The sequence below is a fragment of the Dreissena polymorpha genome, chromosome 3 (assembly GCF_020536995.1).
Source record: "Dreissena polymorpha isolate Duluth1 chromosome 3, UMN_Dpol_1.0, whole genome shotgun sequence".
Classification (NCBI taxonomy): Eukaryota; Metazoa; Mollusca; class Bivalvia; order Myida; family Dreissenidae; genus Dreissena; species Dreissena polymorpha.
The window spans coordinates 14,363,451-14,375,605 of record NC_068357.1 but is presented as its reverse complement, the minus strand read 5'-3'; the positions used below and the strand labels follow the sequence as shown (position 1 = coordinate 14,375,605).

The 12,155-nt window shown below is 35.9% G+C and overlaps 2 protein-coding genes across 2 annotated transcripts in view; one reads left to right on the top strand and one right to left on the bottom strand.

Annotated features, from left to right (window-relative positions):
• The first annotated feature begins 429 nt into the window (after window positions 1-429).
• Window positions 430-4,663, top strand: LOC127873075 (uncharacterized). Its single transcript, XM_052416659.1, has 2 exons — window positions 430-875; window positions 3,411-4,663. The coding sequence occupies exons 1-2, from the start codon at window positions 603-605 to the stop codon at window positions 4,284-4,286; spliced, it is 1,149 nt and encodes a 382-aa protein (XP_052272619.1). The 5' UTR covers window positions 430-602; the 3' UTR covers window positions 4,287-4,663.
• A 4,994-nt stretch (window positions 4,664-9,657) lies between these two features.
• The window catches only part of LOC127873057 (uncharacterized), a 40,627-nt gene continuing 38,129 nt past the window's right edge, over window positions 9,658-12,155 (bottom strand). The window contains exon 18 of the mRNA XM_052416630.1: window positions 9,658-11,960. Within this exon, the coding sequence (XP_052272590.1) occupies window positions 11,764-11,960 (197 nt within the window). The 3' untranslated portion in view covers window positions 9,658-11,763. The remainder of the gene's footprint in view (window positions 11,961-12,155) is intronic.

The window sequence follows — 12,155 nt, the reverse complement described above, 5'->3', positions numbered from 1 at the left end:
ACATGGCTTTGTTACATATGGTCCAGATGTGAAAGGCGCTTATTTTTATTTATTTCGTTCCAAGACATAGTAACTCATAGTTTCCTCAACTTTGTGAATCGTAATTGTAAGTTAATTAGTCGTTGAAGCGAGTTATTATGTCGCAGGAACTAGTTAATTAGTCGTGGGAACGACTTACATTAAAAAATGCACACGTGTCCCTGCCGCCTTAATTACAGTACAGATTGACAATACAGAGAGACAGCTGAATTTAATTAATACAAACGGATCGAAGTGTATACGTTGTGGGCTAGTAAATGTGTTTACTCGCATTAAACTCACCTCTCTATATACACAAAAAATAACGAAAAACGATCCGTAAAATAACAAACCACATTTATCGTTTAAAAATAGGCGACTTTCTCCATTGGTTCCTATATATAGCTATGACTGGCGTTATTCATATTTTGTGTTTACGAATTTCATATGTATACCCGAGATTAAAACAAGTAATTTATACAAGAAACGCAATATATCAACATTTAGCCAGACAAAACTTCATGTGCTATAACAGCACATAGTTATTATAATAAAATTATGTTCCGTGACAATTACGGGCAATTATGTCTGTTTATGTGTGGGGTTTTGGTAAACTGGGTCAACTCGGTAACGGACAAACGGAAATAGCTCACACGCCTGTGGAAGTTAAACTACGTGAACGCTGTAGAGCGGTCCAGTGCGGTGGACACTACACAGCAGTCGTCACCGATAGCGGGGCGCTATATACGTTCGGATGCGGAAAGTACGGACGATTGGGGACCGGGGATGAGACGGACAGACGGACACCTGTGCGAGTAAGGATTAGGAAGAATGGGAAAGACGTAGCCATACATTCGGTGAGTTTCCATATACTATCAGCTCAACACGTTTGGTCTTTTGCGAATATTTTGATACTTTTATTCGTAATTTTCCAATGTGAACATGTCTCCCTTCGCTTTCAACGTCTAATTTCTCTAGACGGAACAACTGATAGGTAGATTTAACACTTTCTGAAATGGCGTTCCGTTATCCGGTGTTATATTGTAGACTAATTTATACTTGGTAGTAAATAGCTAAAGAAACTTCAGCGTACAGTTTATATAGTATTGACAGACCTGTACATTATATAAATAGTCAAAAATCATAAAAAGCGACATTTAAAGTTATGGTAGCCAGAACTAGGTAGTAAATTAATGAGTGCAGTTTAGGTATTGCCCGTGTATATTATTTTATGAGCAGAAATGTTTAAGTCGAAGCTTTCTATTTTGTAACAATACGGATACAGTTAACAGTTGTTTGTTTGATTTAAATGTTTTTTTTATAAGCCCCTGTGATATTGACCTTTATTCTCTTAATATCAAATATGAGAAGTGTCTTCGAATACTACATTCAAAATAAATTTTGAAAAATACCTACAAACAAATCATTGATATATATATATATATATATATATATATATATATATATATATATATATATATATATATATATATATGCTCATTTTGTTTTTTAATTTTTCTATGTAAATACTTTGTTGTGATGTGTCTGATGTGATTTATTTTGAAAGATTGATTTTTGTAAGATTGATTTTTGTATCAGCTTTTGCATATTTTGTATTATCATACTCATCATCGTCATCATTATCATCGTCGTCGTCATCTTCGTCGTCGAAATTGATAAGGAAGTCATTATATAGAGAATAATGGGTTGGTTTTGATTATAGATCAGGTTTATCATGCGAGGCTTAGAAAACAAAAAGCACGAGCCTTGGCGAGTGCTTTTTCGTTTTCGTGCCGAGCATGATGAACCTGATCTATAATCAACACTAATCTATTATTATATTTATCCCAATTTTAATTTAGTAAACCTTTTTAGTTAAACAGAATTAGTTTGACTGGATAATTTCGATGGATTTATGACGTCATTTCGTCGAAATATTGACGTCATTTCCTGCCGTTGATTATAGATGATATTTAATCAACGGGACTTTAATCAACCGAATTCGCTGTTAAAGTGGGATAAAACATTTAACTGTATAGTTAATTTTCTTTTTTCTTTTGTATGTTCGTATCCATGTTTCAATATGTATACTTGTGTTTTGTTACTGAAGACCACATTGTAAAAAAGAAATTATTTCTTAATGTGAATTCTTCATGAAATAAAGTTATTATTATTATTATTATTATTAATCTTTCCTTAACCAGCGTAATTAATATAATTATGATTCGTGGCTAAATGATGATACATGTACTACGTTAAAAATTTCTCCAACTTTTGTTATGGAAACGGCAACTGTTACTTTGGCATTTGATATGCTGATTTCAAAAGCTATCGGCTTTTCCCTTTTATCCCTTGTAAACAACGTATTGACTTTTATATAAGATCAAACCGTTCTTTATATCCATACCTTGAGAAAAGCTCATGTGACCTTGATATTTGATCTTTTGAACTTAAATTTGAGTTAATAGGCATCTTGCTTTAATTTGAAGTAACCACGCGGCGTACACATTTCGATTATTATATCTAAATGTGTTCCCTAGATTTCATGCTTAAACGAATTTCATGGTACGCGTCTCTGTGACCTTGACCTATCTTTCTTTTCAAGTAACCAGTATAGCAACTTAAATCTCAGCGATTTTTCCTTCTTTATAAATTAGCGGTAAAAGGTACTTTCCCAAATGAGGAAAACTTGCTAAATTCCCAATTGGCACCTGAAAAAAAATCCCAAAAGGAAGAAAAGTTTCGTCAATGCACTTTTTGTTATCTTCAAGGTTAACAAAAATAGGTCTGAAGCTCAGCATTGCGAGCAAAGAGGCGTGTAAAAGAGTATTTAAATGTGCTTGTGCAATTAAGTACCAATCTATTGAAAAACAACATAATTCCAAATCTGAAAATGTCACGACGCGAATTTTCCATATTTCATGTGTTTTTTTTTCTCGTTTATTTTGCCAATTAGAGCGGTACCGTTTCTTATCCCAATTGGGAAAAAAATCGCTGTGATAATATGAACAAACAATTTCGACGTATCGTGTGAAGAAATCGAAATGATCTATATACGGACGGACCAACGCCCTTCTTACCATGAAAAGTAGGCAAAACAAAAGACATATAAGGGGCGACAAATGTATACACGTGAACTGGGGAGTTTTGTGTAAACATCGTTTTTTTAAGACTGTTGGCAATATTTCCGCAGCGTTTAATTTGAACGAAAGAGAAAGGACACACTTTTCTAACACCAGTGTACCTTACATAAGACTGTTGGCAATATTTCCGCAGCGTTTAATTTGAACGAAAGAGAAAGGACACACTTTTCTAACACCAGTGTACGTTACAATTAAAGTTGTTATATGTATTAAACATGTGAATATTTTTCGTATGGTGTTTATATGCAGGTTTCTTGCGGAAACTGGCACGGTGCAGCGATCTCTAACGAAGGCGAGCTCTATACCTGGGGCTTCAATAGAAGCAATGGCGTGCTGGGGTCTGGTGATGTTCCGCACCTTTCTATACCAACCCTTCTACCAGGCCCTTTCACCATGAAGGTGGCCGGTGTGTCGTGCGGAAACAACTTCACCTTACTATGGACTACTGACGGGGTGCCGTATTCGTGGGGGTGCGGGCGCCATGGCGTCTTGGGTCACGGAGACGAGTTGCCAAGGACAAACCCAACCTTGATTTGTCAGTTCGAGGCTGATGTCGCACGCGTATTGTTCATGAGCGCCGGATTTTCGCACTGTGCCGCTGTTACCGATAAAGGCGTCTATTCGTTTGGTAGAGGTCAAGATGGAGCACTGGGTCACGGTCAAGGTCACTTAGGAACAACATTTGTTCCAACGTTAGTCAAAACATTCCATCACGATTGTAAAATTGTCGAAGTGAGCTGCAGCGTAGGTGAAAAACACGGACACACGTTGTTTCTAGACGCAGATGGCCATGTGTTTTCGTGTGGTGATGGTTATAAAGGTAAACTAGGACTCGGGGACCAAATATCCAGGTTCACCGCGATGCAGATACCACAAGAACACTTCAGTAATGAAAAAATACGTCACGTGGCAGCCGGTGGAATACACAGCGCTGCTGTGAGTTCCTCCGGACGCATTTTCACGTGGGGCTGCGGGAGTGACGGCAGACTGGGTCACCCAGACGGGAAGGGCCACCGTTACCTCTTCCGGTCTGATACGCCGAGGTTGGTGAAAGTGCTCTCTGAGCGAGGAGTCGTCAATACTATATCCAGTTCATACTATCATGTTGCAGCGCTGACAAGTTGAGTTTATCCATGATGTGTGTGCCCTGTAACACTTGTTCTTTCACAACTTATTTTAACGATTTATGTTTTGTCAATAGATTATCTATGTTACATTGGTTCGCTGTGTCGCCATACAACATTTTTAGTTTGTTCAATCACGTTTCAATGCCCGCACTGAGATTGTAGCTCCTATTGACTCGCACCTGAAGGCAACTATTGCCAGGATTTTGATTACGTTGCAGCGGCGTTTTCACGTGTAAAGTTAAATTTCATTGATGATTTTATATAAGAACACAAGCTCCGACCATGTTGTATACGTGCTGTTCGAAATAGGCAACGGTGTTTTGGTAGTTGTAAATTATATAAGATCCGTTGAAATAAAATCAAATGTCATGCGTTGATACCGCTTCTTGTTTGACATGCATGAAACATTGATTATTGACGAACACCAACACATGTTATTGATATTTTGAAAGGTTAAGAGATATAACTAGCACTGAATATTCAATGCGAATAAATGGAAGTTTGTAAAAACATGCGGATAATTCAACATAGTCGGTAGGTTTTATGTGTATTGAACATATTTTGTATTATTTAAAAAATCGGCACATGTAGTGCAATTCAGCGAGGATTAATTCAATAAAAAATGTAAATAAACATACAACCAATACCCATTTTGGAGCGCCGAGGACCGTTATAAGGTGTTATACTGTGGAGTTTAAAAAAGCAAATCGATGTTTTTTTGCATGTGTTACGGGCAAATTTCCCTCCAATTTAATCGCTAATGACATAAAACTGCATGCTTTCAACATAAACAAGTTGCTGCATTAACAAAAACATATGATTTGCGTGTATCAAATAGAACAATTTCATCTTTATTTAAAAGAGATGTACCCATTGCAAAGGAGGTTGCGCTAAGAACAGGAGGTGGTGCCAATACACGATATATGATTTAACAGTCGTATCATATCATTTCATGACTTAAACTTGATCGATTATTTTCCTTGTTTATGTGACTTTTTATATTTAAATGTAAATACGTGAACTCCGATATATACAGAACATGCACACGTTCTATACACGGCCGCTAATCACGCGCGCCATCTCTTTTTTGAGATGCATTGATAAATGAGCCAATGCTACTTCCGACGTGGCGCTCAGGGACGGATGTTTTGAAATTTAACTGACAATGTTACACGATGATTAGGTTTTATATGTTTTTTCAACATATTTCGCATCATTAAAAAAAATCGCCCATGTAGTGCGAATCAGCGATTATTAATTCATCCAAAGATGTACAGAAACATACAATCACAACCCATTTGGAAACGTGAGGACCTTTATAAGTTGTGGCATGGTAGAATTCGTGAAAGCAAATCGATTTATTTTGCCTGTGTGACGAACATTTTCCCAACCAATTAAATCGCTCATTACATAAAACGATTGCTTTGAACCTGCACAAGTGAATGTGTGCGCAAAACATCTAGCTTCTAGCCGATCTAATAGATAAAATTGCATTTTTTCAAAAAGAGATGGAGCCAATGCCAATGAGGTGCGTTCAGATTAGGAGGTGGCACCAATGCACATTTATAGCTATTTTAAAGTGAAATATTTTATGTTAAGGTTTTTATTATGCTTACATTATTTTTGTAAGTTGACTACTGCAGCATATTTGAGTCGCGTGCGTTTTTAATGCGAAAAAAGTAGTTTTCTGATGTCTTGATGGATTTAAACGTTTGTCTTTATACCGGTAAGTTAAGAACATTTAACATGTATCATACAAAAAAGTTAACGGAAAAAGACCGAGCTATCTTCATTTTTTTGGAGTTGATAGTGGGAACAACAGATGTGTTTGTCAGAAACACAATGCCCCCCCCCCCCCCAATGCGCCGCTTTTTTTACCTTTGACCTTGACGGATGACCTTGACCATTCACCACTCAAAATGTGCAGCTCCATGAGATACACATGTATGCCAAATATGAAGTTGCTATGTGCAATATTTCAAAGGTTATTGCAAAACTTTACTGTAAGGTTAAAGTTTTGGTGTGTTTTTTTACCTTTGACATTGAAGGAGGACCTTGACCTGTCACCACTCAAAATGTGCAGCTCCATGAGATACACATGCATGCCAAATCCCAAGTTGCTATGTTCAATATTTCAAAAGTTATTGCAAAACTTTACTGTAAGGTTAAAGTTTTGGGACAGAATGACAGACAGAAAGACAGGCAAAAAAACAATATAACCCTGATCTATCGAGGGGGCATAAAAACAACATATATGAACCTAATTAAGATTCGTCGCCCTTGTCCTTTAGCATTTGGATAAAGGGACACAAATCATCGCGTCAAGAAGGAGTATTCTCTTATATTTATTTCGTGAATTTTCATACTGTATACAAATATTGCTGTCGATAAATTATTTTGATAATGTTGAATATTTAGTTATTGGTTTTATTGAGTGTTACAAATTTTTGGAATATATCGTACAATATGTTTTATTCATGTTTTTGACTTCCTAATTGAGTTGATCACTAATATATTTAAAAAGATACATCTTATTTATTTTAAAATGTGTTAATGTTCTGTAAAAATTTGGGCCTTCGTATGTACGTTGAAAAGTAAATTAAATATAACAAATAACATTATCTATCAAATGTGCGTCATGTGATAATTTCATTGCGATACGACTGTTAATTGATACATCCTTCATTGGCGCCACCTCCTATCATTGGCTCTTTTGGAACAAGGGCTGTTTGTAAAACATGCATGCCCCCCATATGGGCTGTCATTGTAGTGGCAGCCATTGTGTGAATACGTTTTAAGTCACTGTGACCTTTGACCTAGTGACCTGAAAATCAATAGGGGTCATCTGCCTGTCATGATCAATGTATCTATGAAGTTTGATGATCCTAGGCCTATGAACATTCTTGAGACATCATCCGGAAACTGCGTCGAGTCACCGTGACCTTTGACCTAGTGACCTGAAAATCAATAGGGGTCATCTGCGAGTCATGATCAATGTACCTATGAGGTTTCATGATCCTAGGTGTAAGCATTCTTGAGTTATCATCCGGAAACCATTTTACTGTGAACAAATCACCATGACCTTGACCTAGTGACCTGAAAGTCAAGTGGGGTCATCTGTGAGTCATGATCAATGTACCTATGAAGTTTCATGATCCTAGGTGTAAGCATTCTTGAGTTATAATCCGGAAACCATTTTTCTTAGTGGAGTCACTGTGACCTTGACCTAGTGACCTGAAAATCAATAGGGGTCATCTGTGAGTCATGATCAATGTACCTTTGAAGTTTCATGATCCTAGGCATAAGCTTTATTGAGTTATCATCCGGAAACCATTTTAATGTTTCGGGTCACAGTGACCTTAACCTTTGATCTAGTGAACTGAAAATCAATTGGGGTCATCTGCGAGTCATGATCAATGTATCTATGAAGTTTCGTGATTCTAGGCATAAGCGTTCTTGAGTTATCATCTGGAAACCATTTTACTGTTTCGGGTCACCGTGACCTTGACCTTATGACCTCAAAATCAAAGGGGGTCTTCTGCCAGTCATGATTAGGTAATGTACCTATGAAGTTTCATGATCCTAGGCCTAAGCGTTCTTGAGTTATCCGGAAACCATCTGGTAGACGGACGGAAGGACCGACATGAGCAAAACAATATACCCTCTTCTTCGAAGGGGGGCATAAAAATTCAAAATAATCTACTACGTCAGCAAGAAGACTATATTTATGTGCATGCTGCATCTAATTTAAGGTTTACCCAATCTTTTGATGCCGTTCGCGATTTAATTGGGTGGAAATTTTCTCGTGACGCAGGAAAAACTCATCGAAATGCGATTTAAAACTCCATCATGCCACAACTTATAAAGTTTCTCACGTGTTTATATGGGTTGAGAATGTATGTTTATGTACATTTATGGCTGAATTAATCTTGGCTGAATCGCACTATATTGTCCGATTAAAAAAAATCTGAAATGTGTTGAAAAAAACATATAAAACCTTTTACCCTGTAAAATTATACATGAAATTTCAAAATATCCGGGCCTGAGCGCCACATAGGAAGTTGCATTGGCTCATTTCTTAATGCATCTCAAAAAATAGGTGGCGCGCTTGATTAACAGCCGTGCTATAAAAAAGATGTAGAAATGAATGTATAATCATATAAAGATCCAACTCAGTAAAGAAGTCAGCAACCTAATTAAAACATTGAACGATAAATACCCAAGATAAGAAATACTCAATACATCCAATTACTAAATACTCAACATTCTCAAAATAGATCACGTCCAGCAAGGTTGTCAATACTTGATTATTCACGATAAAAGATATTACTTCTGCTTGAAACGATTAGTTTTTTCCCCTTATGTTGTTTCCGCTTTCACCTATGAACAATTACGAAAGGTCAGTACTTTTTTGTTAACTTTTTTTTTTCACAAATTATTGTCCAATTAGATAGTATGTTTAATGACACAAATCTTCAAGATATCTTTGCAATTAACTTTTCTTAAATTTATGCAGATTTTTTTAAATATTATATTTCATTATGATTGCATAAGTAACTGTTTCAACTATGTAAGCTTAATCTTAATTATGGCTATTTATGGTCAATCACGAATCACTTGTACACAAGTAAATGTATACCGGGTATATCCGAATGGACTGAACGTTCAAAGCACATGGCTTATCTTAAACGTGCTACTTATTTGTTAGTTGGTTGTTCTTCTTATTTCTTTTTTTAGAAAATAAAATAAAAGTAAATATCTTAAGATAAAAAACAGACTGACAGTCAGACAGACACACTTTCAATGAAACTAAAGCAAAAGCTCATTTTGAAATAACAGACCGCAACCTCCTTTGCTTGTTCAGATAAATGTACAGCACAGATGCTAATACCAGTGAGCACGAGAATGGTTTCCATGTCTGGTAACAAGAACCCTCAATTCACGCGAAGAGGGAGGATGCATCAGTCGTCAGTAGCTGAAGACCTTTCTACATGTTTGATGCAATCGTTGTATAATTACAGTCATGATCATTTTTTTTAATCTCGAGGTTCCCAAACGATTAGCTTGAAACTTAATGTTAGTTCACCATGAAGTGAATCAAGACACGTTTTACTTGCCCGATGATCCACAAGTTATTGAGAAATGTGCCCTTAAAATAAGCCAATATTTATATATATGAGGAGCGCGAGTACTTACTTTTCATGTGATTAAAATACATCTAAAATATGTCATCACCATGAAGTGTAAATGGGTAGGTCACTTTTTCAAAAACATGGTTCACAAGTTCTTAAGAAATGTGCCCTTGAACCTAGACGTTTTTATTGCACAGTATCATAAATTAGTCTGTTTGTGGAGTGAGTTGCATAAAAAGGCAACATTTCATACATAAAAGCTTTATCTATTACTATGATGAATACATTGAATGCACAAAAGAGGATTATACAATATAATGTAAGAATTTGAATGATAAAAAGAACACATTACAAAATGTACAAAAGATATCACGATATCCCAACATTCACAAACAGCAGTTATAACAAATAAAATATTATACAAAATTTATACTTATTTGTATATTTGATATACAATAATATGATGTAAATGATGTCAAGCACTTCATATCTTAGCAATCAACTATGTGTCACAACATACAACTGTAACAACAGAAGCACTCCAAATAATTCAATTGTATCATGTTAGTAACTTTTTACAATTTTAAAAATTTAAGGTGGTTGCTATTTGATTAGAATCTGAATTTTCAGTAGGAGTCTTTAGTCATTAGGGTTGTCACTTCTTGATGAACAGTGTAAGACATTCTGTGAAAAAAAGGTGTCAACTTCATAGAACAAGGATATCGGTAAAACTGATGGATGCTACCCGATATATGTTTTAATTGTGTGGAAAAAAGTGTGACCTTAAGAAAATCTATTATTAGCCTCAGTGACCTTGACCCCAGTGACATAAAACCATATCAAAAAGGTAGAAGTCCATGCAAGGTACCTACATCTCAAATATATAAGAAATAGATCAAATATTGAAGGCGCTAAGAGAAACTGTAACCAGTGACCTCAAACCTTATCAAAAGGTAGAGGTTCATGCAAGGTACCTACATGCCAAATATGTTAGAGATCAGTAAAATATTGAAGGCACTATGAGAAACTGTAACAAAATTGTGATGGAAAAATCTATTTTTAGCCTCAGTAATCTTGACCCCATTGACCTCAAACATCATAAAAACGTAGAGGTCCATGCCAGGTACCTACATGCCAAATATGTAAGAGAACGGTAAAATTTAGAGGCGCTAAAACCTCATCAAAAGGCAGAGGTCCATGAAAGGTACCTACATGCCAAATATGTAAGAGATTGGAAAAATATTGAAGGTGCTACGAGAAACTGTAACAAAATTGTGATGGAAAAATCTATGATTAGCCTCCGTGACCTTGACCCTAGTGACCTCAAACACCATCAAAAGGTAGAGGTCCATGCAAGGTACCTACATGCCAAATATGTAAGAGATCGGTAAAATATTGAAGGCGCTGTGAGAAACTGTAACAAAAGTGTGCCGGAAGTAAGGAAACCCGAACTGGGAATTATATGCTCCCCATATATATATATGGGGATCATAAAAATATATTAATCTTTTTTTTTACATAAAATTTATTATAACAGCAGATCAGATTAAAAATACATTATTTATAAAATAGTTCCCATGATTAGTAGAAATACTGATTATGACAATGATCACAGATATCTAACAATTAACTAAGAACTTACTACAATAAAATTATAAAACAACAGATAATTCAACAACCTACTGACTGAAATATGAACATGAGCAATAACATTAAACTTAACAGAACAGATGGTTTATGGATTGAGCTTTAAAAACTCAGCTTTAGGACAGACAAAAAGCTAGATGTGTAAAAAAACTTGTTTACACTTAATAAACACCATTTCGAATGGTAATAACTTGCACATTATTTTCTTAAATCATAATACATGATGAAGTTTCTCACCAGACAAGATTGGACAGAACAATAAACACATAGGACAAACAAATGTATTTACAAGTTAAACAAGAGATCTGTCTTCAGAGACATATGCCCCCAAAACAGGGCTTTGAACTAGTGACCCCAACAATCGGTTGATTTGTTGATGAGTTATTGATCAGAAACGATTTTCAAACTTATTGTGACAGTGACCTTTGACCCAGTGACCCCAATTTCACTAGGAGTCTTTTACTGCCCAAGGCCAATTCACATGTTCAGTATCAAGCCAAACGGTAAATTCGTTTATGAGTTATTGATCAGAAACAAATGGTCTACCGACTGACAAACAGACCGACTGACATCCAACATAACAATATACCACCTCTTCTTCAAAGGGGGAAATAATAAACGAATATAATTCTAATACCCCCATATTGTGGGAGCATTAAAGCAACAATTGACAAATAAACATCACAATACATATATTCAAATCTTAAACAGTGGTGTCAGATGATTACACCCCTTGTTCCACAAGATATGGAGATCAGGAATGTCCGAGGTATTTTCTGTATCTTCCTCCAGCACCGGGCAATCTTCCGTATCTTCATGATGGCTACAGTCTTCAAAGTGCTGGATAATCTTGCACCTCAGGGCGTGACTCAGGAACATGATATGTATCTCACCTGTGACAAAACAATGATCCTTAACAATGTAAATGTATTAAACATGTTTCATAAGTTTGATTTATGATACATTTAATTAGCATCTGAACCAAAAATAACAAGACCTGCGTTTGTGAAACACAATGCACCCTAACCACACAACAGCTTTATCCCATTTGAAAACATAATGACGAAGTGAGAGTCCATTGATATTTG